The 26,394-nt window shown below is 54.4% G+C and overlaps 11 protein-coding genes across 11 annotated transcripts; 5 read left to right on the top strand and 6 right to left on the bottom strand.

The window, feature by feature from the left end:
- Window positions 1–3,112: 3,112 nt before the first annotated feature.
- Window positions 3,113–7,150, bottom strand: BU26DRAFT_505255 (uncharacterized protein; the record flags this gene model as incomplete). The annotated part of the gene is made up of 4 exons (XM_033826833.1): window positions 3,113–6,754; window positions 6,805–6,860; window positions 6,916–7,017; window positions 7,117–7,150. 4 exons carry the CDS (start codon window positions 7,148–7,150, stop codon window positions 3,113–3,115), a joined length of 3,834 nt encoding a protein of 1,277 aa, XP_033684190.1.
- Window positions 7,151–7,851: 701 nt separating this feature from the next.
- BU26DRAFT_605073 (uncharacterized protein) lies at window positions 7,852–10,095 on the top strand. Its single transcript, XM_033835563.1, has 3 exons — window positions 7,852–7,980; window positions 8,027–9,165; window positions 9,224–10,095. The coding sequence occupies exons 2-3, from the start codon at window positions 8,131–8,133 to the stop codon at window positions 9,674–9,676; spliced, it is 1,488 nt and encodes a 495-aa protein (XP_033684189.1). The 5' UTR covers window positions 7,852–7,980; window positions 8,027–8,130; the 3' UTR covers window positions 9,677–10,095.
- Window positions 10,096–11,001: 906 nt separating this feature from the next.
- Window positions 11,002–12,625, top strand: BU26DRAFT_427301 (MFS general substrate transporter; the record flags this gene model as incomplete). Its single annotated transcript, XM_033823724.1, has 3 exons — window positions 11,002–11,197; window positions 11,247–11,333; window positions 11,388–12,625. The coding sequence occupies 3 exons, from the start codon at window positions 11,002–11,004 to the stop codon at window positions 12,623–12,625; spliced, it is 1,521 nt and encodes a 506-aa protein (XP_033684188.1).
- A 229-nt stretch (window positions 12,626–12,854) lies between these two features.
- Window positions 12,855–13,497, bottom strand: BU26DRAFT_484490 (rhamnose mutarotase; the record flags this gene model as incomplete). The annotated part of the gene is made up of 2 exons (XM_033825853.1): window positions 13,149–13,497; window positions 12,855–13,081 (listed from the first exon to the last, which is right to left on the bottom strand). The coding sequence occupies exons 1-2, from the start codon at window positions 13,288–13,290 to the stop codon at window positions 12,855–12,857; spliced, it is 369 nt and encodes a 122-aa protein (XP_033684187.1). The 5' UTR covers window positions 13,291–13,497.
- Window positions 13,498–14,043: 546 nt separating this feature from the next.
- BU26DRAFT_564844 (uncharacterized protein) lies at window positions 14,044–15,226 on the bottom strand (the record flags this gene model as incomplete). The annotated part of the gene is made up of 2 exons (XM_033833316.1): window positions 14,044–14,684; window positions 14,731–15,226. The coding sequence occupies 2 exons, from the start codon at window positions 15,224–15,226 to the stop codon at window positions 14,044–14,046; spliced, it is 1,137 nt and encodes a 378-aa protein (XP_033684186.1).
- BU26DRAFT_313511 (Rh-like protein/ammonium transporter) lies at window positions 15,202–17,578 on the top strand. The gene is made up of 6 exons (XM_033821959.1): window positions 15,202–15,761; window positions 15,807–15,956; window positions 16,006–16,178; window positions 16,226–17,032; window positions 17,082–17,156; window positions 17,215–17,578. Exons 1-6 carry the CDS (start codon window positions 15,660–15,662, stop codon window positions 17,342–17,344), a joined length of 1,437 nt encoding a protein of 478 aa, XP_033684185.1. The 5' UTR covers window positions 15,202–15,659; the 3' UTR covers window positions 17,345–17,578.
- A 360-nt stretch (window positions 17,579–17,938) lies between these two features.
- On the top strand, window positions 17,939–19,539 carry BU26DRAFT_605069 (uncharacterized protein; the record flags this gene model as incomplete). Its single annotated transcript, XM_033835562.1, has 5 exons — window positions 17,939–18,111; window positions 18,158–18,372; window positions 18,430–18,716; window positions 18,767–18,877; window positions 18,929–19,539. Exons 1-5 carry the CDS (start codon window positions 17,947–17,949, stop codon window positions 19,537–19,539), a joined length of 1,389 nt encoding a protein of 462 aa, XP_033684184.1. The 5' UTR covers window positions 17,939–17,946.
- Window positions 19,540–20,250: 711 nt separating this feature from the next.
- BU26DRAFT_426773 (heterokaryon incompatibility) lies at window positions 20,251–20,769 on the top strand (the record flags this gene model as incomplete). The annotated part of the gene is made up of 2 exons (XM_033823696.1): window positions 20,251–20,640; window positions 20,713–20,769. Coding segments are annotated over 2 exons (447 nt in total), but the record flags the coding sequence as incomplete, so codon positions are not given.
- Window positions 20,770–22,271: 1,502 nt separating this feature from the next.
- BU26DRAFT_313479 (HET-domain-containing protein) lies at window positions 22,272–25,187 on the bottom strand. Its single transcript, XM_033821956.1, has 3 exons — window positions 25,118–25,187; window positions 24,986–25,062; window positions 22,272–24,917 (listed from the first exon to the last, which is right to left on the bottom strand). Exon 3 carries the CDS (start codon window positions 24,779–24,781, stop codon window positions 22,397–22,399), a length of 2,385 nt encoding a protein of 794 aa, XP_033684182.1. The 5' UTR covers window positions 24,782–24,917; window positions 24,986–25,062; window positions 25,118–25,187; the 3' UTR covers window positions 22,272–22,396.
- On the bottom strand, window positions 24,864–25,473 carry BU26DRAFT_313484 (uncharacterized protein). The gene is made up of 2 exons (XM_033821957.1): window positions 25,118–25,473; window positions 24,864–25,062 (listed from the first exon to the last, which is right to left on the bottom strand). The coding sequence occupies exons 1-2, from the start codon at window positions 25,376–25,378 to the stop codon at window positions 24,946–24,948; spliced, it is 378 nt and encodes a 125-aa protein (XP_033684181.1). The 5' UTR covers window positions 25,379–25,473; the 3' UTR covers window positions 24,864–24,945.
- On the bottom strand, window positions 25,350–26,324 carry BU26DRAFT_313495 (uncharacterized protein). Its single transcript, XM_033821958.1, has 3 exons — window positions 25,873–26,324; window positions 25,662–25,822; window positions 25,350–25,605 (listed from the first exon to the last, which is right to left on the bottom strand). Exons 1-3 carry the CDS (start codon window positions 26,139–26,141, stop codon window positions 25,472–25,474), a joined length of 564 nt encoding a protein of 187 aa, XP_033684180.1. The 5' UTR covers window positions 26,142–26,324; the 3' UTR covers window positions 25,350–25,471.
- Window positions 26,325–26,394: the final 70 nt, after the last annotated feature.

Genomic DNA, 26,394 nt, shown 5'->3' with positions numbered 1-26,394 from the left:
GCGGCGCTACTGCAATCTGCGGCCGGCTTCCCATCCCGATGGAAGCGAAACAGGGGTCGACAGGAGGGAAAGGGTCGATTCCTGCAAAGGCAACCCTGCCGACACGTGGAACTAGCTGAGCGTGGTGGAGCTGCGCCTCTTCTTTGGTAAAGGGGGCGGCGCGCCGTCGGACGTCCCTCTGGCAGCAGTCCGACCTGAAGCCTGACGGGCCATCACCGGTGCCTCTCACGAGGAGGAGGATATTCCGTGTGCTATTCGGACCGGTCATCAAGCGTACGAGAGCAGCCAGGTACGCAGCGCAACCGGCACGACAACCGGACCATTAGCCGGTGGAGCCCGTCCCAAACAGGAAATATGGCTTGCGAGGATGCGGCCAAGTTGCATTCCTGCAACGTTCCACCGACGCCTTGAACGACGGGAAGCAACCTGCCCTTCTCGAAGCAGCTGCAGAACCCGGTGAGCGGAATCCTTCCTGCGGCTTCGTCATCCGCGCCCAACGGCCAGCCGATCCACCGAGGGAGGCATCCGTGCGAGCTTCCACCGTGTTGAGTTGAATGCGATCATCTTGAATGACCTCACCTTCTGTATCAAACTTCTGCGCTGTGCCTGTCGATCAGTACAACGCAGCGTAACTCCACGAATATCTCCCCCTGAGCGACTCCGGCAGCCGCAGCGCAGCCGCAATCCCTCGGGCGGCACGAATTTCAGATGCTTTGTGTGCGGCTTCAGAACTCCCGCACTCGAACCCGGTGGTTCGTCACGATTTTCGATCGTTTGTCGTACCTGGAGAAAAGCCTCTTCGTTCCCGGTAACAGGTACCTTTTCGCACTCCAGCAGCTGCCGTGCGGCCCACCTTGGAACACAACCACGGTTTGCAGCATCATCGCATTACTTCTGTGTGCATCCGAACGTCTCCCGTGGCCTGATGCGAACGATGAACGCCTCGTTTGCAGGCAACTCGTCACAGTCCCGGCGACCCACATTCGGGCTCAACTCTATTCAGACCACAGCGAGGTCGCCGCTCTTCCCTAATCGACTCGAGCACTGGCGAACGCAGCCGAAATGTTGCACAGCCAAGGACTGTAGCAAACGCCACGCAGCAACGCAGTGCACTCCTGTATGGATCTGTTTCCGTATACGGACTTTCTCTTTTTGTCCACTCGAAACCAACGGGTGTGCGACCGCACGAGCCTGCGGGGTGCGGGCGCTAGGAGAGCTGATGGGCGCTATCGATACACCAACTGCACGTCTAACTTTCAATTACTGTGCCAGAGCGCACCATGACGATTTCTCCAGCGCCGCGTCTAGATCGTCGCAACGGAATGGGCCTCTCCTTTTGTCCTACGATCTCGAAATAGCACCTCATGCGGTCCTATTGTTGACCTTCGTCACCATCGAGACGCGCGCCGTACTAGCATGCATCGCGCATTCTCACAGCTCGGTCGTTGCTTCCTTTTCCGCTATTTTCTAGCCTTGTGCTGACTCTCACGCACCAGTTCAAGGTTCCGACCTCCTTGTCGTTTCCGATAAGATCCGCACGGCACAGCGACCTTGACACGTCGAGCGAATTTGATTATCGTCGCACACGGGATGACATTCGGCCTGCACGGATGACAACAACTGATATATGACCGCTTCATCAGGGATCCGGCTTACCTACAAACTACGCATCACATCAGCAGTGCATTCATTCGCACGTCGAACGCCGAAGCGGTGAGGGCATGACCAAACATACGCAGCGCACACATTGCGCTTACGGAGTGCGGGCGGGAGCATCCCTCCACGTGGACTGGACGCAAGTGCGCAATATCCCGTCCTCCCGTCCGTCGTGCCGTTCTTAGCGAGGCTTATCGGGGCGCTGACATTATGGCTGCGTGGTTCGCGCCAGCTTTGCGCTGCAATCTTTATGCATTGCGGACTTGGGCTGCGTAGGGCTGAGGCTGTGTTCGGTAAGATGGAGGGGCAAGCATTTTGATTGCGGGCATGCGCGAACTGCTTCGCTTAAACTTGCGCCGAGTGAGCCGGGAGATGACGGCAACGTTGGATAAGAGAGATGCACTTTCGGGACTACCTATCGCAGCGCAGCGGATTCCGTCGGGCTCCCGAGGTCAGCTTCAACATCGGCTCTTATGTTACAAGGCCCGCTTAAGTCCGGGTCAAGTCCGGATGTGGTTGACGTGCAGAACAGATTCTTTGGGCACCTTACGGTAGTTTTCTATGAGCGCGAGACTGCCAGCTATAGCTATCCACATCAGACGTTCCGGCCGCCGTTGACATCAGCCAGCGACGCGGTGCTTTCTTCTCAATATACATGGCCTTCGCTGCGGGGTATTCGCCAGCGAGACCATTTCTAGCCCGTCAAGATGTCTTTCTCATAGTTTGCGCGGATCAGTGAACCCTTCTCTTGTCCTCAGAAGCTCTTTTGCAGTGTCCTAGAATCAGAGTGGGCGTCAAGCATACAACGCACGTCGCCGGATAACACTTACTCCCGCAGTACTCCACCATTGAAGTGAGGACTGCCATCCTCGCCAAAATCATGTACAGCGAAGCCTCGCCCGAGGGAAGAACTGCTTCATGCTCCCTCCATACTAACGCGCCTGCCGGTACAGCTGATTTTAGTGATGTCGTCCAGCCAGTGCAGTGGAAAGAGGAGACACTTCTGCGTTGATATACGGGTACATGCATCTATAACGATCCATCCCACCCGCCATACCATCCATCCGTCCACCTTTTGTATGCCCCACCGCCAACCACCCCATATCAATACGCATGCTGATATATTACAAGGTCCGTGTCGAAACCCTCTATCGCCATGCGCAAGTGGAAAGAAACGTCGGGCAGCCGGACGCCAAGAGCGCAATCCACCAAAAGAGAAGAAAAAAAAGGAGTCAAAATGCAGCAGCAAGCGCGAAGATCAAATTCACCGAGGGTAGACCCGCCAACAGATGATTGGAGATGATAGGATGAAACGCACAATTACAGGTGTTAATAGTACAAGGGTATGGAAGTATGATTGCCGGCCGTCTCGAAACATCGTCAAACAAAAAGGTGTGTGCTTTTGGGGGTGCATCGATAAGCACGGGGAAATGGATATTGATGCGTCGTGTGCTTCTCACGAAGCCTTCTGCGTTCTTCTCTTCGGGTTCGCCGCGGGTGTCCGCTTCTTAGGCGTCTTCTTCGGCGAGTCGCCTTCGATATATCGTAGCAGTTCCTCAATGCTGCGCTGGTCGACGCGATTCGTGCTGCTGCGCGGCCTGTTGGCCGTCGTGGTTTCGCTGGTTGTTTGTCCGACCGCTGCCTGAGGCCTCAAGCCCCTACCAGTAAGTCCAATGCGGCGAAGGCGGCCTGAGGCGAGGGCCTGCGTCTGCTTAGCCTGAGTGACGGCGCTCGAAGTGAGCTGCTCGAGCCATTGCTCTGCTTCCTTGGTATTCTGGTTCTCAGCGCCGAGCAGCGTGTTGAAAATGTTGTACGACTCGCGCATGCGGTTGACGGCACCCCGCATGTCCTTTACCAGGGCGAGAGATTGCGCAGTCTGGAAAAGGAGAGTGGCCGTATTCATCGAATTCTTGCCGGATACATCTTCGCAGATGGAAAGGGAGGCTTCGAACCACACCTTGGACTCTGGGAAGTTCTTCAATGTCTGGAGCATTACGGCCGCATTGTTGAGGGTTGTAATGGAGTCGGGATGGTCGGCACCGTAGACAATCTTCCACAGCTCGAGAGCGTGGCGAACATAGATCAGCGCGGTCTTGCCGTTGCCTGTAGCGTGCTCGAACAAGGCGAGGTTCAGATAGGCCAGCACCGTATCGGCGTGGTCGATGCCAAGCGTCCGCTCGGAGACGATGACAGCCTTATGTGCGAGCTCTAGGGCGGCAACCTTGTCGTCCAAGTTGAAGAGCAGGTTCGAAAGGGTGTGATACACCCGAGCCACCTCCGGATGAAGGACTCCGTAAATCTGCTCATGAAGGGTGAGCGATTCAAGCAGAAGCTCCTGTCCAAGTTCCTTCTGCTCCGAGGCGATGGACATACGGCCGGCTTCTAGGGCTTCCTCGGCAAGGACACTCTTCGGTGACGCCTCTTTCACCACCGGAACAATGTTCAGAACATCGTCGGCGTGGAATGTCTGAGGCCCGCTGGCGACCGGACTTGCCGCACGCGAGGGAGAAGCGGTCTTGTTCTTCTTCTTCTTGCTTGACGAAGTCGCATGCCCGTTGGTAGATGGTGCCGACTCAGTCGAAACACCGTTAGCAACTGCTTGCTTCGTGAAAGCATACTCCTTATTCTCCAGTTGCAGGCCCAACTTCAGAGAAACTTCTCGCAGGAGCTGCAGCTGTTTGTCTGACTCGACCCAGGAATCACCGAGGTTGTACCGATACCTCAGAGCAACTTGTGCCAGGACTTCCTTCTTCACGTCCTCAGGAGTCAGCTTCTCAAAGCTGAAGTCACACTCCGGATACAGGGGCTTCAGCGCAGAGTCGGTCTCGGCGACAGGTTTCGCGTTCAGCTCGCTACCGAGAAGACAGTTGAGCAGATGCGCAACACACGGAGCAGTAAAAGGAGCAGAAAGATTGCGCAGCTTCGAGTTGGCAAAGTGCTTGAAACCGCGAGCAATCATTTCCTGGATGATTAGCCGCCTGAGGGCCTGAAGACGCGGGTCTTCTTTGTCAGCGAGTTCGGCGATCTTGCCGAGGTATCGGATGTTGATTCCGCGTTTGTGAAGAAGCACGCTCAAAGACTGGCCGTCCATGGGGAAGCCGACATCACCGTCCTTGAGCTCCTCAATCAAGCGCGGGATAATGTCGGAAAGCAGGTGGTTGCAAGCTGCGCGAACCTCGGCTTCGTCCTTGGCCCACTCTTCCTTGTCTTCATCCGACTGAGGGTGCTGACCACAGAAAACATCCGGGTTCAGGGCGAACTCGAAGCCGGAGATGTCGACGCGGTCCTGGTCAGCGGCTTCCGCATCCTCCTTTATCTCCCGCTCCTCGGAAGTCCCCTTCTTCGGCTCTTCATCGCCATTCGCCTCGAGCTTCTCCGCGCCTTCGCCGGTCTTGGAGGCCTCGGCCTTCTTTTCCAGCTCTTTTTTGACGTATTCTCGCAGCTTCAGCCGGCCATACGATTCCACGAGTTCAGGGCGCAGAGTGGCCATACGGTGGGGGTAGTCCTTTTCCTTGGGCTTCGGCTTGCCATCCTTGTCCGGCTCGCTCCAATGCTCTTCGATCCAGGACACGTCTACCGGAGTAAGACGGTACAGATCAAGCGCATATCGCCTTCCATCAGTACCAATCAGACCCTTTGTCTCAACGCTGCCCTCAAGCTCGTGTCGAACGTTGTCCTTGTCCCATACGGGATGCCTCTTGACTCGGAGGGCTTTCGACAGCTGCTCGAAAAGAGGAACGAATGACTTATCGTCCGCGACGATTTCCTTGCCCTCAACCGCACCATAGTCGATCTGGTGCTCCCCGGGATCCCGCTGCTTGAAAATGCCAGGAACGATACTCTGGCCAACGATGCGCTTGCCGAGATAATCAACAACGACTGTCCCGGAGGTGAAAAGACCGGGGATGTCAAGATTGTTCACCGCGCGAACGCCGAAGACATCCTTTCCAACTGCCACACGAGCTGCCTCATCGCCACCTTCGGTTCCGAAAGTGCCTACACCGTCGGCACCAAATGAATAGAAGATGTTGTTGTACACGAAAATCTGGGCGTCCTTGGCTTCTGTCGGGTTGAGGGGTGCGATCTCGCCGCGCGCAACCAGCATAGCACCGCGAGTGGCAGCGTCATTGTAGTCTGCAAATAGCTTCGAGGTGAGCCGTTCACGGAACACGCGGTCCTGGACAGCCTCCTTGGACATCTCCCGCGTCGACTGAAACTCCTCATTCCAGTCTCGAAGCGTCTCCGTGTTCTCCACGCCGGCGATCAGGTAGCTCTCCTGTGTCCGTGCCAGATCGGGCTGGTGGGTAGTATGCGGCGAGTTTGGCGCAGGGACGAGCCAGGGGTTCGCGGGGATGGCATTGGAGAGCTGGAAGAAGGTGAGCGGATCCCTCTTCTGAGTATGTTCAAGGTACGCTTTGAAGGAGGAGCTAAAGGAGGGGGAGATGTCCTCGAGGAGGGCTAGGAGCGAGTGGGCCGAGTGGTCTTTTGGTGCTTGACGCGGTGACGGATCGAACTTGGCATTGGTCGACTTGTTCACGTAGAAGCCGGCGACATGGGCCGTGATGTGATGCTGCTCGCCCTCGTTGGTGGTGACGTGCAGATACAGCAGGTGCCCCTTCGACCGCAGGTGGTACGGGGGCGGGTTCCACGAGGAAACGGAAATGGACTTTATCGTCTTGGGCGCAGGTTCCTGCGTAGGTGGCAGCAGAATCTTCACGTCACCCTTGGCCTTGAAGTCGTAATCGCTCAGGGGCGTCTTGTCTGCACCCTCCTGCTTTGGCTTGCCAGACTCGTCCAGCCCAAGGGTGTCGTGCAGCGACAGGCCCGCGGTGATGCCGTGGAGGGCATCGGTGCGGTCGCCGGCAGCGCCAATCAGCTCCCGGACGCGGATGACATGCATGCGCGCCTCCTTCTCCGTGTATGGGTCCTCCACGAGGGTCAGCACCGCGTCGGCCTTGAGGCCCGGCACCTCGGAGAGCTCGACGTAGTCGTTGATGCGCTGCCCATCGAGCTCCAGGTGGAAGCACGAGTACTGGAACAGCGGCGGCGTCTCGATGATGGCCTGGCGGAGGTCCTGGACCTGTTCCTGCGTCGAGATCTGCCATGCATCAGCCATGCTTCCCTCCTTGTGTTGCCCGGCTAACGAACCGTGATGGAATGCTCGAACGGCGCATGGGGGAGCTTGACGGTGATGGAGAAGATGGCTGCGCTGCTGTTAGTCACTTGCTGCAAGCTCTACATGGGTGACGCAAGACGTACTCTCAGGGTGGCCATTGGCATCCTCCTCCCCGGCTTGCTCCGTCACGGCTCCCTGGCCCGCTGCGGGTTGCTCGGCGGCGGCGGTCTGGGCGGCCTCTGCAGCTGCACAATTGTTAGCCATGAGCTGCGCCGGATTGTTTTTGACGTGGAAAATGGGCTGTCGCGGGCACAATCCGACGTGCGTAGGGGTGGGTAGCTCACCTGCAGCGGAAGCGTCATTATTGCTCGCGGACATGTTGGATTCGCGAGGGCAAACAAATTACAACTCCGGGAAAGCACAGCGTGAGAAGGAAGGAACAGCTGCGGACGGAGAAGATAATATACAAAAAGGGAGCATTAATGTACAATGGGCGCGTACAGAGGGGATGGAGAGTGGGAGAAGAAAGCATCATGCTTCCAAAACTTTTTCGTCCCACGACGCCGGGGAAGCCGCTAAGCCGAAAGCACTCCCGAGCGTCTACCGAGCAGCCCTGCGGCCCCCAACACCAGGCTGCGGACTACACTCGCTTTCTGCCTTGCCCGTTCGTCTGCTGCTCCTGCATCATGTAAACTGTCTTGAAGAGAATGGCTGTATTGCTCCTCCGCCGCGGGACGGTCGCCTCCAACATGCGTGCTCGCCATTCTTGGCTATCTTCAGTTTCGGGAGTGATCGGCCGCACGGCCTTCGCCAACCGCGCCCTGAAATCTCTCCCCGATCCCTAGCAGCGCCGATTCTCCGTCTACGCGTCTCCTGCTGCCGTTTGTCCTCTCAATTGCTTTCATTCCTCTTGCATGTCTGTCTTTCGTTTCATTTCCTTTCGTTGGCCTTTCGTTGGCCCGTCGTTTGAGCGTGTGGCGCGTTTCTCGACGACACGTGTGCGGTCGCGCGGCGCCCGACGCCGCGCAAGGTAATAATGTTTATGCGACGAACCCTCCTCAGGACTGCCACAGCACCATCCCAGGTCGCGTTTCAACACCCGCACCCACGTCCCTTTCTCTGCCGGTTCCAGCAGGCTGGCTGTGCAGGAAGACCGCGCAATCAGCCTCCGTTTAGTCGTGGACTAACTGGCCAGTCGGGTCCGCCCAGTAGGTGCTACGATTCTGTATAGTACTTACGTTTACATATAATTAGCCCCTGGAAATGACGCACCCAATCCCGTGGACGACGCTACTGAGGGCGCTCACGAAGAGGATGAGGCCAAGTCCAAGTCGAAATGGAGGGGTACAGCCTTCAAAATGTTTGAGGCCGCTGCGACTACCGGCGCATCCATCTTTATCCTAGGGCTTGTCGGTTTCAGCTACACAAGGTACTACAAGTACATGGTACTGGAAAAGATGGAAAATGCCTTCAGTCCCGGGGACCCCGTTCTCGAGCTCGCCGCCGCCGGCAAAGAGGTTCCGAAAGAGGAGAAAGCCTTTGGTGACATACCCGGAACCACTGACGAGGGTGACTACGACCGATGGATTCCACGTGAGGAGCAGGACAGGATCAACAACATCGTCAGCGGAAAAGAGAAGGGTCGCTACCATCTACTCATTGGCGAAAAGGGGACCGGAAAGAGCTCCATGCTGATTGAAGCAATGTCCAAGATCAACGGCGAGGGAGTCGCCATGATGGAAGCCCACGCAGACCCAGAGATCTTCCGCATCCGCCTCGGCCGATGTCTGGACTTTGAGTTCCACGAGGATAACATAGGAGCCCTGTTTTCCATCCGTGGGCCCCGGGACGCGTCAGCTCTGCTGGACATTGAACGAGCATTCAACAAGCTAGAAAAAGTGGCTCTGAAGCGACGCACCAAGGTTGGCCGGCCGCTCATCTTGATCATCAACCAGGCACATCTGATTAGGGATGATGAAGACGGTCGTGATCTCATCGAGCTCATCCAGCAGCGCGCCGAGCAATGGGCTGCATCGAACCTTGCCACCGTCATCGTCAATTCCGACAAATACTGGGTCTACGAAAGACTCAAGCAGCATGCGACTCGGATGGAGGTTACCCAAGTGTCGGACCTTCCCAAAGATCGTGCCATGCAAGCTTTGAAGAACTATCGAATGAAGTACTGGAGCGAGGCCACGCCGGAAGTGGTTCTAGAAGATGTCTATGACAGGATAGGGGGCCGTCTGACTTTCCTGAACCGCGTCGCAAAATCCCGGAATATGATTAAGAAGTGTGAGGAGATATGCCAGATGGAGAAGACGTGGTTTCTCAACAATTGCGGCATACTAGGCGAGGAGATGGATGACGACGTTATGGACCAGCAGAAGTATGCGGTACGTCATCCTTTTCAGCCTCATTGCCCAAGAACCATGCGACTAATCCGCCTACCAGTCCACGGCAATGGTCCTTGCCCACGCCTTGTACAAAAAGTCCCTCGAAATGGAACAGACATACGACCCCCGTTTTGGCCACATCCTCCCTGAATTCCCTCTCCACCAAGCCCGCTACATTATGACACGAGCCGACTTCATCCGCCAGCACCATGACCTCTCCATCTTCGCCATTGATTCGCACGCCATGGTCCGTGCTGACAGCGTGCCCATGCAGCGCGCTTTCAATGAAATCTGCTCCGAACCCGGCTTCGAGAAGTTCCTGGAAGCGACGCTGGATCGTATTGGCGATATTGAGTCTCTCGGCCGCACGAAGGAGGTTACGCTCAAGGATCTTTGGGAGGGCGGAAAGTACAGGATTACTACAAAGGACCGGAAGGGCAATGTTGATAAAGAGATTGAGATGGAGGCCGTCGGAAAGAAAGACGACGATGGTGACGGTGATGACAACTAGGCAGATGGACGACAGGTATGGCTACGACTTGGAGCGCGACTGGATCGACATGAGGGGTTGGATCCATGGAGACGAAAACGACATTGCCGGTGCAATTGTATGACCGGGATGATGGATTGTACATTACTGTCAGTGTAGGGATTGCATTGACACGAGGGTAAGGTCGGCTTTTCCTGATTGTTGGGGGGAGATGCCCTTTGAACGTAGAGATACCCTTCCTATGAGCTTACTTTATCACGCCGTTTCCTATGTATTCTGCTGTATCACATACTATGTCTTTTCTTTGGCTTTTTCTTCCTGTCCAATGTACAGCAGGGACCATAGTCTAAGACGATCCTGGCAGTTTGTTCAGCGAGCGATGCGCGGACTTCAGTGCTTCGAGTGAGCAACCTGGGACGGCTAGCCAGATATATCAAGCCCCGGAAGACCCGCACTTTTCCACAGATTTCCACGCACCGGGTATTCAGCGGTCCGCGGTGTTTGCTTCCGAAGCCGACATCCAGGAACCCGTATCCGAGCACAGGCTTCATTGGCCGAGCAAGCGAATTCAAAGGCCGACCCGGTTATCCGTTGTCCCCTCCGAGAATTCTCGCGCGGCGTCCAGGTATTTAGGTGCGGCTCATGCAGGCCAAGACGGCCGTTGAGACGCCTCGGGAAAACGCTTTGCCTCCCCAGCCAACCAGGCCGCCTTGTCTCTTGGGGTAGGGAATCCAAGGGCTCGCGTACCTCCGCAGTGCTAGAAGTTTGTCAGTCACGTGATATAGCTAACCAATCGCAAGTGGACATGCCGCTCACGTGTCTGGCGCCACGCAGGTACAAGTACGTAAGATTGGCTCAGCGAATTATACGTCCCATTGTACGCACCCGCGAAGGCCTCCAGGGGAGCTGTTCCGCACGTCGTTCTGTCCGGGGAATTCCACACCGTAGCTCGCGTCGCAGCCGCTCCGCACTGCCGTCCTGCGCATCGTACCACAACAAGCGTCGATTCGTCTCCAGCTTTTGCGGCCCGACTCTGGCCCCTCGGCGTCTGCGACTGGCGATCGTCTTCCCCGCATTAGTGCGGGTTACCGCATGCGGCAACGGAGCCGCGCTTTATCGGCCTTGGCTGCCATCACCGTGCAAAATTCGACGAGGGAGCGCCGGGGTAATGTAACGCTGGAGCTGTCGTGCAGCGGGCGGATATGGAGGCCGGGGAGCAAAGCTGGTCGGGGAGAGTGCGCCGAGATTGCAGGGATTGGGGGGGAGTTCATATAAAATTGGTATCCCCACGCCTGACGACCTGCTATCGCCATCCCCGACCGCTACGGACGAAAGAAGACTGCATCATGGCGTCCCGCGACTTCAAGGACGATGTGGATATCGCTAGCGAGACGCATAATGTGGTGGTACCCGTCAAGGGGGCCAATGTCGCGAGCCATATGGACCCCGAGCGGAGGAAGATAGTGGAGAAGAGTCTGAAGCGGAAGCTCGACAGCCGATTTGTATTGTTTGTTGCCATCTATATTATGAATTATCTGGACAGTAGGGCTTCCATTATGAGATTCTTTACTTCTACTAATTTAGCTATTAGGAAACAATATCGCGGCAGCGCGTTTGGGCGGCCTTCAGGAGGATCTCGGCATCAACAACACGCAATATGCTACTTGCTTGAGTATCCGTAAGCGGCTCTTCGAACATCCGGATCAAGTAGGCCAGCGCTGACGAAATCCAGTTTACGTTGGCTATATCCTGATGCAAGTACCCAGCAACATGCTCATCAACCGCATCTCGCGCCCCTCGGTCTACATCTCCGTTGCGATGGTCCTGTGGGGCATGATCTCGATCCTTTCCGGCATCACGCAGAACTTTGGGGGCATGGTCGCCATCCGGTTCTGCATCGGCTTCGTTGAAGCGGCCTTCTTGCCTGGCGCCCTTCTCATCTTGTCCAAATGGTACACGCGCCGCGAACTCACCCTCCGGAACGCGATCCTTTTCTGCGGAAACCTCATCTCTAACGCTTTTTCCTCGCTTGTTGGAGCGGCTGTGCTTTCGAATATGGAGAACACGCTGGGCCATCGTGCATGGCGCTGGCTTTACTGGATTGAAGGGGCCGCCACGATGGCGATCGCCATCGCTGCAGTGTTTATCCTCCCCGATCTGCCACATAACACGAAGGGCTTCACCGAAGAGGAACGCGCCGTCGCCGTGCTGCGCATGACCGAAGACGTGGGCGAAGCAGACGCAGACTCAGAGACCCAGTCCCCATACGCAGGCCTCATCATGGCAGTCAAAGACGTCAAAATCTACGTCATGATGCTGACCTTCACGGCCTACGTCGTGGGGCTCAGCTTCAACGCCTTCTTCCCCACGCTGACGGGCACGCTCGGCTTCCCCTACATCCCGACGCTGCTGATGTCGGCGCCGCCGTGGGTCTTCTCCTGCATCGTCAGCCTGATCAACTCGTGGCACGCGGACCGCACGCAGGAGCGCTTCTGGCACATCGTCGGCCCCATCCTCTTCGGTATCGTCGGCTTCGTCATCAGCATGTCCACACTCAACGTCGCCGCCCGCTACCTCGCGCTCTTCCTGCAGGCCTCCTCCTACGCCGGCTTCATCGTCTTCTACTCGTGGATCTCGTCGTCCTTCCCGCGCCCGCCTGCCAAGCGCGCCGTGGCTATAGCTATGATCAACGCGTTTTCGCAGCTCGGCAACATCGCTGGCTCTTATGTGTGGAATCTGCCGTCGAATGGATATAGGAAGAGCTATGGGATTGTGTTGTCTATGTTTGGCGTTACGATTGTGGGCTGCTATGTCTTCAAGGTTATTTTGCAGCGGCTGAATAAGAAGATTGAGGAGGGCGAGATGGCGTGGGAGGTGCAGGGAGACGTTGTGGAGCAGACGGCCAGGATGGAGGGTGTGTCTGTCGAGGAGGGGACGAAGCTGCAGCAGGGATTCAGATATCTTGTTTGAAGAGCTGGATGCTATGCCCGACTCTTTCAGATATCCTGGTGCTGTTTCTGCTAGTAGCTATTTCAGAGTATAGATGGAAATTTCGCGTGGGCATTCTATTTCGGACCAAGTCAGTGCATTACGACACATTTTCCGATCCGAAGAGTGATGCTTCCGCCCATTTTGTTCCGCAGTCAAATTACACCAGCTGCCATTCTTAGAAAAGTGAATTCTTCATACTCTACCCATTCTACTCCAAATAAAACACCTCCTCCGTCTGCCCCCACCACCCCGGCCCGCTCTTACTCCCCACCGCCCCCTCCACAGGGCTCTCCTGCATCCCATCCGTCATTTCCCACCACTGCTGCACCTTCGGGTTCGCCGCCATGCGCTTCATATCCTCATCCCACGCATTCCCCACATATTTGAAGCTGGCAAACAGCATCGGACGAGGCGTTAGGGAGAGATATATGGAGTCTGGACCAGTCAGTGTTAGGCTTAAGCCGCCTGTAGTGTGGCGGCTCTGGTGGGGAAAGATATTTACAGTCTTTTATGTTGGAGTCCTTGATTTGCTCGAGGACTTCGGGCCAGACGGCTGCGTGGCATTTTTTGTAGGCGTCGATGCAGGAGGGCTTGAGGTAGAGATATTGGCCGATACGGCGGGGGCCTTGTGGAGTGGATGCCATTTTGGAGGATGAAATTTGTTGTTAGGAGGCTGGTATATGTGGAAGGCTTCCAACTGTAAATCCATGTGCGTGATTGACGCCGGTAACGGATGGATAGTTTGCTCGGTGTATCAATGTACCGAGCTGGACATCTTTTAGCTTGGCTTAGCTTTGAGGGACGAAGAGGAGGCGTCCAGTGAATCTATCTTTGAACTTCTTCATCTGAAGGTCTGAACTGAAGCAAGACGCCGAAGTCGATGGTCAGAGGAGGGTGGTGACAGATGACGTCGGCTGCAGGCGCTAACCAAAAGAAGTCTAGCCATTTTCAAAGGTCGTTCTTGGCTTCTCCTCGTCTTTCTCCTTTTCCTGTTCCAGACGCGGATTCGAAACGAGGGCATCGCCGAGGCAGCGAAAAGGAATCGGTTTTTGGTGAGTCTGCGCCGATAGTGAGATTATACCGCACAGAACTGACCACAAGTCAATGCCTTACTCTCTTCCCTGTGCCTGAGCCAACGTTCTATACTGCTACCAGACTAGCTTTGAAGCTTGAAGCCGGTGGGCATTACGGATCGCGGGGCCCACCGTTTTGTACCGGCTGATTAACTGCCTCTCTCTCATCGTCCCACCAGTCTTCCGCTTTGTCACCTTTGAGCTGACTTGCGCTCCCTTCATGTAACATCGCTTTCATCAATAGCATCCACCCCGGGCGGTACCATCAACGAAGGCTCGCAATCTTGTTCCTTCCGCGCGCACTCGGTCCCATTCGTCCATCTCTTATGCAGTTCCCTGCGCTTGAACTAGTAGCAGTCGTTCCCGCCTGAGATCCTGGAATCCGATGATGTCAAGTCCACATCCACCAAAAAGCTCTAACCTGCGCGACTCTATCCGTCCCCGAAGCTCGGCGGTTATCGTCTCGAATATTCCGACGTCGTCTCGCGTCCAGAAAGACGACTGTTTGCGCTCCCTTTCTTTGGGTCTCTTCCGGGACAAGTAGCTTGACACGAAACGTCTTATGGACCCTTCATTTACGCCCGAGTCGCCCCTAAGGGTCAATATTGTTGCACCTCCGCTTGAATCGGAGACAGTGGACTGGCGCGTCTCTCTGCCAGACCCAGAAGTGGAAGATCCACTGGCTGGCTCGGTTGCCGGGATCGACTCTAGGGGTTGGCCTTCCTGCGGTCTATCTAGTGCCACCTCCTCCAAGATATCTAACATCCGTACTGGGCAAAGGTTCGTCGTGTTGTTCTCTCCCTGAACGAACTCGCTCTCAGTCAAGGTTATGTCAATTCCTTTGTCATGGAGGCTTTGGCTGATGTGGTTGAATGAGACGCCGCGCCTCAAGTATTTCATCACATCGTTCTTGATGAACCTGAATGTGCTTCGAAGCAACCTTCTTCTTGCGGCGACTATTGCGTCTATTCATCGTCAGTCGCAGCACCTTATACGTCCGATCGAGCATACCTCTGAGCCTTGCAGGGAAGTAAGGAACACCGTCGACAAAATCAATTATCGTAAACGCACAGATCAACTGCCTCGACGCGTCTTCGAAGTCCCCTCGCCAGCCGAATACCAGTGCTATGAATGTCCACCCCGCGGCTTCCACCCCCAGGTCGCTTTGCGGTACGATTTGCTCCCGCCTAATCGATGCCAGCCTTGCGAAAAGCCCAGGATCGCATTTGTAATGCCATACTGCAGTGCTCAGTCGCAAAAGCTCGAGGAATGTCAATTCATCTCGATGCGGCACGCCCCGGTCGATCCACCTTATGAGCCGCTCCATCGTACTGCGGGTGAGTGTTGGCGGGACCGCAATTTGGGTTTCTCCTTGTCCTCGCTGAATGTCGGCCTCGATAAGCTCATAAAGTCCGCGCGAATAGCGGAGAAAATGTCCAACATTTATTACTTGCTGCCAAGGGCCGTTGACACCATCGACCACGATGCTGTGTTGTTCCCCGCTCATGACTGTGTTGATGGATGATCGTTATGGGCGTGGAGCTTCGGAAGAGCGAGGATGAGCTTGTTACCAAGCGCGTCACACGCCCGTCACCCACCCGCCCAGTACAGAGCCTCATGCAGTCCAATCACACGAGATTCGCTTTCTGCCTGACCGTGGCGGCATTTTCCGTTGGCGCCAATAATTGGTGGCGTAAACGACTGGACCAAACCACCACATCACGATGTTCATGCCACAGCTCTCTACAAGGCGTCAACGAGGCAGACCGCTGCGCCCACCGTGGCGATAACGCCCAGAGGCAAGGGGCAAAGGAAGCGGAGGCATCCTCCTGTGTCCTAGATCGTCCTGGTTCCTTCCTACATCATTGCCCAGTACTGGCACTGCGTCACCTTTTTTTCCTCAACGCTATACCCTCACCTTCTGTCCAAAACCGAGTGTCATGGATGCATCAATTCGTACGTTCGAGGTCGTGCCAAACCATCGCTTCAATATCAACGCAACGGACGAGGAGATTCGGCGACGACCTACACTATATTATGATGTAGGTGTCAGCAAGATGGGGTATTCTCAGACTAATCGAGCTCAGGGCGCGGACATTGTATGGATGATGGTATGCAGTGCATTGGTGCTCCTCATGGTACCTGGGATTAGCCTGCACTACAGCGGCACTTCAAAGAAAGCCAACATCAACATGACATGGATGCCCATCATAACCACAAGTATTGTCGGTCTCGTAGTAGGTCATATCATATCCCGGTTCAATTCACGCACTGAAGTTTTCACAGTGGTTCCTTTGGGGATATGCCATCGCCTTCTCCCCATCTGGCTCCGGTTTCTGGGGTGGATCGAGCGGTGCAGCACTCCATGAAGTGCTTACCAGGCCAGTGGGAAATGCCCAGGGTCCCCAGATTCCGGAGCTTGTTTACGCTCTATTCCAGGGCATGTTCGCATGTTTCACGTAAGACACTGCCATGAGTATCGATTCCTCCCGCTAACGAACCGCAGTGCCTCTATACTTAGTGGAGCTACGATATACAAGGAAAGAACATTGAAGTGGGCACTATTTGTGGTCCTCTGGGTTACCCTAGTTTATTGCCCGATCGCCCACTCTTCATGGAGCCCTGACGGTTGGGCTAACAAGGCCGGCGCGCTCGACTTTGCAGGCGGCACGCCAGTGCACATTACAGCTGGAACGTCCGCGCTTGCGTATGCGCTCTTCTTCCGCCTCCAACTCCACCGTTATAATCGACGAGCACGGGCACAAGGCAGCACCGAGAGACCTGTGCTGAACTGGATCCAGAAGGAAGACAAGGAGCATGTCCCTACGGTAGTCATAGGTACAGTCCTGCTATGGCTCGGCTGGTTCGGCTTCAACGGCGGTAGCGCAATGGGCGCTAATATGCGGGCAGTGTCTGCCATCTTCAGCACACAACTAGCTGCCTGCGCAGGTGGTGTCTCGGCGTCTCTGCTCGACAATCTGTACAACCGCGCTAAGCTGTTCGAGATCGAGGAGGAACGCGAACAGAAGGGACAGCCGTCTTTGACCGAGAGCGAACGCGACGTGTATCGACAGAGATTCTTCAAAAGGATGGTACTGTCGTTCTGCAATGGGGTGGTAGCGGGCCTGGTGGCCGTCACTCCCGCTGCTGGCTATATCTCCCCATACCTCGCACCCATCTTTGGTGTTTTCGGTTCCATCTGCTCGTCGTACGCTATACGTCTCAGCAAACACCTATTTGACTCACTCGACATCTTCGCGATCCACACCGTCGGGGGCTTCGTTGGAATGATCCTTACAGCTTTTTTCGCCGAGTATGTATCCCCGCGTCCTCCACAGATTGCCAGCTAATTTTTGATGTAGTGCGGGAGTCGTGGCTCTTGACGGGTATAGTGCAATCGATGGAGGCTTCATTAATCATCACTGGGTGCAACTAGGGTACGTGGACATATCCGAACCTGAACATTCTATACGCGAACACTGCTGATGACTCCAGAATCCAGCTTGTCGACGCCGTCGCCGCCATGGCATACTCGTTCTGCATCACGTTCCTCATCTTATGTTTGATGCATTTCAGGTCATGGTTTAGGAAGAGCTTGGCGGAGCCTATACTTGTGCTTGACTGATTCGGGCTGGTCATATCTATCACGGAAAGTTGGACTGCGTCGCTTTGCAAGTCACTCTCAGCTTCTTCCATGGTTCTTCTTGAAATGAGACACCACAGTACCAGTCCCTTTGCGCGAAACCCGGGGAAACGCGCGTAGTGCTGGTTAAGCGAAGCCCCACGCGATAATACGCCACATTGGGACGGATGTGGTAGGGAAAGGCGACAGTCTTCAGCTGAGCCTCAAAAAGGCACGCCCACGAAAAATGACAACGAACCGATTCGACGCCGTATCTGCTTTTGGTCTTCTCCGCTCCACATGTCGTCACAATCACCTCTTTGTCGCCTAATATGCATGTGAAGACTCGTCTGCCTTTCGAGGCTTTCTTCAGCCTTTTTCACGAACCATTGAGAATATTGCAGCTTATCTGTGGATGCTCTCGGCACTCAGCCTGCTTCTCCGCCCTTTTCATAGCCTGTTTACTCCGCTCCTGAGAAGGCTCGTCTGCCTTGCTGCCTGTACGCCATCTTCGAGGTCCAATCCCATTATGGAGCCGTCATTTGCCATAATCGGTTTCCCCCATACCTCACACTATCATCCTCTTTGATTAATTCCTAGCGCAAATGGCGCCACGGCACAACTCATCACCTCGTAGGGACTGGAGCGAAGTCCAGGAGCGCGAATACTACGAGCACGAATGTAGGAAGTTCCGCATATGCATCATAGGCAAGGCTGGAGTAGGGAAGACGACTTTGCTAAGCAAAGTCTTTGGCATCGATGAACACGAGGTACGTCTCCCGATATCGACAACGAACCGTACTGAGGATCCTCAAGGCTGGTGTTGTAAGGCAAGAAGATGCCGTGAGGAGGGGTGGTGGGCAACATAACATCTATGATGCCATTGTTGACGAGAACCGCAACTCCGCGCTAGTCATACATGACTCTTGCGGCTTTGAGACTGGCGAAGATAATAATCTGAGTCTGGTTCAGAGCTTCATAGAGTACCGTAGCGCTAAGCCCTCTCTGCAGGAGCAGCTGCATTGCATCTGGTAAGACGTCGAGTCGCTTTTTGTTGCTCTGAACGTCCGCAGCCTAACCTTACGCAGGTATTGCATTTCCCTCGTCGACCCACGACAGCTCCACGAGGCTGAACGCGAGCTGTTTCGCTTCCTGCGAGAGAAAGAGATCCCGCTTGTTTTCGTGCTCACGAAATACGACGCCTTCGTTGGTGAGAAGCTCAGGGAGGCGGTCGAGGATATGGAGGAAGCGACTGCAGATGACTGGAGGAACGCTCGGGTAGCCGCACAAGAGCACATAGCTGACCTGCGAGGATACTTGGAGAGTACCATGGGATATGGTGTCAAGGTCCAGGAGGTCTCCAAGGCCAGGAAAGGTGCAAACACGGTGCGAACGCCGCCTAGAGTTCACTGCTTACCCGGACAGATGAGCGGCTCGTACAGAAGCTCGCCGTAGAGACCACAGCCATCGTCAAACCAAATCTGCGGATCGTTTGGTTCCGCGCTCAAGGCGTTCTAGCCAAGCAGAAGCGCGTGGGTACGTCGCTATTAACCTCCTTCGCGGACATGCATGACTAAAGGCATTCAGCATGCGTCGAACACTTTCCGCAAAAGATTCTCCACAGTCTCATCGTCTCATCCGCCCTTCCCCTAAACCCCTTCCGCGGCGTCAAGCTCGGCGATTTCTTCGAAGACACATTCCACCACTGTCTCGCAGTCTGGAATCTCCCCGGCCAATCCGTCCTCTTCACCAAGGACTACGTGCAGACCATGTTCCGCGAAGCCTCGCAGTCCTACATCCGGCGCACGAATCTCGCAGCTGCGGTAGCTCCTCTCGGCGCCCTCGACGCGCCGCGCTTTATAAAAGTCGGCATCCAGATCGTGTGCGACCTCATCATGATATTCCAGCAGCTCTTCTGGGCGACACCGCGCCGGCAGAAGCTGAGCTATGGAGACTTGAGGAGGGAGCTCGATCTGTATAAGGGTTCGGGGATAAGAGAGAGCATACATAGGCTGGTGGAGGGCGCCGTGAATTATGGGAGCAGCTTCTCAGTGAAGAAGCTGGTGGGCGTGATTCGGGTAGTGGTGGACGATGGGTGTAAGATCCTGCATAGCGAGGCTGTGAGGAGCCATAAGAGGGAGGAGGTGAGGAGCTTTGATGAGCCGCCGTTTGCAGAGTTGCCGGCGCAGAATGCATAGACTAAGAATGTAAGCTAGGAGCAATAAGATGTACTGTATTTGTAAATGACAGGAGCCTGGAACCCCATCCATAGAGGGGATGTTCTCAATGGAGTGGTCCGGATATCGATGCATGTCCGGGAACCTATGCGCTTCACGGTAACTGTAATGCCATAGTGGCAGGGTAGGTAAATAAGCTGATCGGATGTCATGACGCCCTATACTCATTCCTCTTGCTTGATACGATCTACCTAAGGTAGATCCCACACAGTTGGTAATACGGCCAACGTCATTGGAAATACGAGAAAAGAATAAATCGAATGGGAGCCCATAAAACAGGTCCTGGAAATAGTTGCGGTTAGAATGACCTTATTCCTTTCCTTACTCTTAGTGTAGCTCTGCTTGCACTCAAAACGAGAAATAATCAATCAATCAATCTTTACCTACACATTCCTGGGTAACCTTTGGATGCCTTCGGGCACGAGGCTGAGTCTAGGCGTGGCACTCAGCCTCGGCAGAGTACGAACCTCGAAAACCTCGCGAGATGCATGCCTCTACCATAGCAGTTCTCCTGTCTTTCATGTTCCCCGAGATAACACTACAATGGCGAAGCAGAGGAGCGACTCCTTGGTAGAGAGCGAAGAGATGAGGAAATTTTCCTATCAGCCTCTCAGGTCTAGTCGAGCCATCAGGCTGATCAAGTTCCTGCCGACTCCAACCCCGACATGCCAGATGATTACGGTCGAAGTCGAGAAAGCCCCGCCGTACGTGGCTCTATCATACACCTGGGGATCTAAGAGTCTATCAAAAGCCGTTCATGTGAACGGCTGCGACATCCGTATCACGGCTAACCTGGCCGATGCAATCGATGCCATCTTCGTCTTCGCAAGGGAACGGAATCTGATGTTCTGGGCAGACTCGATCTGCATCAACCAGTCAGACGTCCACGAGCGCAGCAGACAAGTGCGCCTCATGAATACAATATACCGTTCAGCGGAGATAGTCGCCATTTGGCTTGGCCAAGCTTCGCATGATAGCGACCTCGCATTCGATAAAATGAAAGAATGGAAGGTGAAGTTTGACGATTTGAAGCAGCAATGGAATGGCTCCGAGGAGTTGGCAGTTACGAGTATCCCGAGCAATGACCCTTTCTTCTTTGGTCTCAACGGCTCGAGGCAACAAAAGGCGCTGGAGGCTTTGCGTATGATATGCCGCCGGCCCTGGTGGAAAAGAGCTTGGATAGTGCAAGAGGGGTCTGTTGCTAGTCCTGCGCGCACACGCCTATTCTGTGGGACCCGTTCAATGGACTGGAATCATCTGCGGGCAGCGCTTGAAATCACCCATCACGTTACACATTATGGAAGCTCTGGGATGAGTATCGACTTCGACGATGGTATGGCTATTCGTCTTGATGCTTTTCGGAAAGACAGGGAAGGCGGTGCGAATATTCGGTTGCTGGAGGTTCTTCGACTTATACGAGCGTATGAATGCGAAGATCCTCGGGATAAGGTGTATGCTGCTTTAGGAATGGCCATGGACGTGGAAGAGGACGATATAGTCCCGGATTATGCAAAATCTCCCTCCGAGGTGTACACTGAGGTTGCAACTTTGTACATCTCTGGATTCGCCGAGCACGGATTAGATTTCCTTGGGGGAGTATGGAGATCGGCGCCGGGCAGTGCTTTTGAGCATAACCATGACTGTACGTTACCGTCCTGGGTACCGGATTGGACGTTGCGAGCATCGGTGCATCCTCTCCCTAAGTTTATGGATTCAGACGTATATGGCCATACCGAGAAGGCCTACAACGCCAGCGGCTCACTCGAAGGGAAAAGCTACGTCGAAGGCGGGTGCCTACTTCTCCAGGGCTCGGTACTTGACCATATAACACGAGTATCGAGCATTTGCGAGTGGAACCTTGCCGCCAATGGGCTCAACACCGAGCGCTCATGGATACCACAGCATCCAGACAAGCTTTACTTTACTGGACAGACTATAATGGATGCCTTCAACCACACCGTAACGGCCGATTTAGGCAGACATGGGCTCCATAGCGATTCCGAACTAGCACGGGATTTCGCCATAGACTGGGCCCTGGTAGAGCGTGATATGGGTACCATGACTGCTGTCGAGCGGCAAAGGCAGAGCTGGATGCTTATCGATACCAAGGCGATGACATTTGGGAGAAGGATCTTCAGAACGAGTCGAGGCTTCATTGGCCTGGGGCCGCCCGCCGCTCAGCCAGGTGACCAGGTCTGTGTCTTACTAGGAGGGCAGGTCCTGTATGTGCTGAGAGCTCAGGACGGTGGACATGATGAATTTATCGGAGAGTGCTACGTACATGGTATGATGGACGGTCAGGCGTGTGAGGATGAGACCTTCTCAATTCGGCAAATCATACTCGTTTGACATGGACATCTCGCAATCAAGGTGGCTATTGTAGGCGCTGCGTTCGGAACAATCTTCCTTCTTCATTCGTACTGCTTGTCTGGTTGAGGAAAGTGGGTCGTCGAATATGTTACATTCTTTGACGGCTTCGGTTTGCTGAGACGATATATGCTGGCTAGTACGCCCCGGAATGTTCCCCCTTTGAATAAGGACTTTCTTCGTGAGAACATTCTTCTCCATTATTCCTAATCATGCTGCTCACTTCTTCGTAGTCCTCTCCAAAGGACCTTTACATGCCTCATTTGGCAAGCACACGGAGTACCAGGCGATCCAAGAACTTGACAAACAAGATGAAGAGACAACAAGCTCTATTAGGCTCAGCAACTGATCCCCTAGTGTCCACCCTATAGTCGACCCGCATATGTAGCTGCGATCCCGTAGTGTTGAAATATTAACCTAAGCCAAACCAAACCCAAATGACCTCAACCCCTTACCAAATCGCAAAAGTTTCTCGTTCTCGCTGCACCGGAAGATTATCCAATATTTCTCCGTTCGTTTGATACTTGGAGAGTTCCGGATCTGAGATAGTTAATTGCACTGTCCCAACTCTCTCCCAGCGCAAAGGCCTGCCCGGCGAAATCACCTTACGAAGAGTCAGAAACCTAGCTCGGCCGTGTTTAATGGACGGATCGCGCCCGGCAAACATGAGAATGCTGATAAATTCTCTGGATCTGTGTTTCTGAGTCCACTGATCCCTTGTCATCGGCATCGACACACTGATGCACACCAGTCTGCCCGCGAGCCGGTGCCAGTCAAAGTCCCACTCTGTTCTACCGACATCATATCTTTCTCTGCCCCTTCTACCGGCGTGGCGGCGCCATGACCACTCTTTCTTGGTTGGCTTGCAGGTGAAGTATTTCAGAGTGAGGGGGTTCCTGACTTCGAGCACTCTCAGGTCGAGATCATCATCCTGCAACTCTTGCGCCGATCTAACATCCGCTAAGCGAACTGGAGACGACACGCACGCTTCTCGGAGATAGATGTCAGCAACCCACAAGAAATCGAGCGTATCAACCTCGATCAGATTGCACATCATCACAGAGTGTTCTTCCTGGGGTGGCGAGCGCCATGAAACGGTGCCCTTCCAGCCCGCCCACGTCCACGAAGGCAGATGGGTCCTGCGCTGACAGTCTTCGGCCACAAACATTCGGAGACTCGGGTCGCTCCGATGGTACCATGAACAGACGGAAAGTGCGAAAGTCACCTGCGGGCCAGATTGTCGCCCAGCGACTTTCCCGAACCATATCGGGATTCCTAACAAGGCATTGATGTTGATTGGATCGTATAGACCCAGAATTCCCTGGAACGCGTTTAAAGAGTCCTCGTCGTAGCCCAAGTTTCTTGCCGAGAAAGCACGTATGTGCTCCTCCAGTCCTCTGAATTTAGCCCGTATGGAGCCATCGTCATGGATGGGAAAGCCGTAGTCGAGACTATAAGAATCGTCGCTAATCAAGACCTCCCCATCATCGTCCATAGCTCCGCCGCTGTACGAGACTCCTTTAAAAATACCAGCGAGCATGAAGTCTGCCATACGTGCCTTCGAAGGTTCGTGGACAAGGTGTAGAGGCAGACGGATGCCATCATGAATGGCCATACATCGGCACTCCCAATACGCTTGGTGGTCTGTGAAAACGAGTCGGCGATTCGACAGGATGCCTTCCTGATACGTCCAACCTCTTGTGGACCACTCTGACTCAAGGATATCCAGACGAGGATCGCGGTGCGTAGACAAGAGCACGCTCCCGCTGTCCAGCCTGAACTTGGCCTGAGGCTTGCGGAGTGTCGCTCGTACGCCCGGAATCCCGTAGCCCGCCCCAGAGCCAGCTGCGGCCACAATCGTAAAATCCGCCTCGGAGTAGATTGTCGTCATTCTTGCAATGAGGTACTGTTTCTCCTCTTCGTTTTGCTGATCGATACAGAGTCGATCCACCCATAAATACTTCATCCCCATCTCTTTCATAACGGCGACGGCATCTAGGACTGTCGCGGGCCATCTCTTCTCAGCCTCGGGACCTTTCCCCCAGACATAACTTAGAGCTGCATAGGTGATTCCCCACTCCTGCTCCTCCACGATAGGAGGATCCTCATCGCAATTAATGACGCGAAATCCTCGCGCGATGTTTCCATGTGACGTGCTGCGCTTGCAGACATGGTCATGGTGTTCATTACAAAACGAAAGCCATTCTCGGATCACAGTGAAGTCGGCCCTCTCCTGCAGTTCCCGTGCTTCTAGGGTCGCGTTTGTGTCGCCGGACTCGCCTGAACGCAAGCGATAGATCGATCCTACAGCAGGAATATCGCTCTCCAAACAAAGTTCTCCGTGGCCGTTGGGTGGAATAGATGCGATATCCGGCACAACCGCCATGAATACCGAGTGGTTGATGCCCTCCCATGCGCTGCTGGCCTTGAGTCTCGGAAGGCAAAATAGTCGGCTCTCGGTGCTGCAGAAGGCGAGAAGTTTGTAATCCTCCTGGAGGCCTGGTTGAACCCTCATAGTCCGGAAGAAATGACATAAAAGACACCCGGACGGCGTAGCTAATCGATCCTTGAACCGGTGGACCAAGAAGCAGTCTTCGTAGTACAAAGGCCCGTTAGCCTGGCGCTGAAGCTCTTGGGAGCGAGGGATTGTGCCTTCTCTAGCCAACTTGTAGAATTTGAAAGCGCGTTCGAAGCTTCTGTCAAGCTTGAGCGAACGGCATTGCTCGCACAGTCCTTGCGAGGGAGTAATCTTTCGTCGCTTGTTTCTAATTAGTTCTTCGGCGTCCTCGGTCGCGTCATGACGGTCTTTATCCTTGGAGACATGCATGCTGGTCATTGCAACTGGATTAATTCTAGAGAATGGACGGAGTAGGAGACGCGTGAAGAGTCTGGTCGGAAAGGAAGATGGAGCGAGGATGACACGATGTTCTGCCTGCGCGCAAGGTCGTGGCACAGCCGCTTAGCGACTTTACCTAGGTAGGCTTAGCTCAGCCGTATCTCTCAACGCATGGGATCTTCCTCGACAGGACATGACGCGCACCGCTGGTGGTCAGGACATCCGAACCCAATACATCCCGAGTAGAGTTTCAAAATATATGGGCCATCGCCGCATTGGCACTAACCCCAAGTGTTAGCACGCAGGTATAATAAGGCTCGCAATTCAGGCGCTTACGCAGTACCAGAAACCACGCTCGTTGGAGTGCGGACCGAAGTGAGTTGAGCGATGTCGCTCGAGATTATCCCAACTTGGCGGCGTCGGTGCAGTGTATAGGACCGATGTAAGACATAAGTCATCCAGCAGCCGAGCCTGGTTTGGATACTTCTCCCGTATCAAAGCGGCAGCTTTCTGAACGAGAAGGAGGTCTCCGCGGCGGGAGGTGAGAGTCGACAGCTCGGGGTCGGTAGAAGCTACTTCGAATATGAACTCAATCATACTACGAACAGCATGCCCCACCTCAATCTCATCTGCATGGCCATATATGGAATTAAAATATGCATCCCAAAGACTACCAAGCAGGCAATAGAATTAGTTCTGGTGTGGTGTGCTAAGGGATCGTGGCGGCGGTAGTCTAGATGCGTCTCCGGGGCGGCTACTTTGAGTAGTAGAGTGCGCAACCGGGCGAATGGGAGCAAGTGCGGAAGGTATCGCGCTCTCTTCTTCTAGGGATCAGCATGAGATAATAATCTGAGGTCGAACTTTCGGACTGCAAACTAACCTGTAAAGGGCGACGCCACGGTATCGGGGGTGGATGCAGGCGTGAGAGGGTACTCCTGCTCGATCATTTTAATGTCCTGTGAATTACGCCGCTTCCGGTACTTTGGCTTCAGGACCCCTTTTTTGTACCATTCTTTGAACTTCTTCTTATGTTGATCGATACTATTGACATGCGTTAGCGCCTATGTATAAACGATAAACTCGTTACACACGTCGCCCAAAACCCGTATACTTCCTCCATTGTTGACTTCAACTGATTCAGTGTCATTCTTCGATCGCCGTCCCAAAGCATTGAGAAGACATCAAGGAATTCATTCCAGTGTTCGCTTCGAGAGACATATTGCACGTTGCTTCGAGCACGGGCAACAGTAGTATCTGAACATGGAGGAAGTGATGTGGTTTGCCGTTGTAGGTGTGGTGAGAGCCGTCTAGTGTACAGAGGTGTCGGAGGACTTTCCCCACGCTGGGGCACTAGAGCCATGTTCAAGAGCTAAGGATCTGCGGACTTTGGATACGGGTCCCGGTGTGTCCAAAATGCAAAGCAGAGAGAAAAGGTTGGAGGTGCCATATCTGCATCTACCGTTAAGGTATGTATAGTTCTGTGTTCGTTGGACAAGTGAAGGGCTCTTCGGAAGTGCCCTGCATGCCGTGAGACAGGTGATTCGTCAGCGCCAAAGTGCTGTGCATGAGACTTTACCGTTTCCGGACATCAAAGCTCCTCACGCTTGGTGGGG

The sequence above is a fragment of the Trematosphaeria pertusa genome (genome assembly GCF_010094035.1).
Source record: "Trematosphaeria pertusa strain CBS 122368 unplaced genomic scaffold BU26scaffold_7, whole genome shotgun sequence".
NCBI classification, from domain to species: Eukaryota; Fungi; Ascomycota; class Dothideomycetes; order Pleosporales; family Trematosphaeriaceae; genus Trematosphaeria; species Trematosphaeria pertusa.
This window is presented reverse-complemented; position numbering and strand designations above follow the sequence as displayed.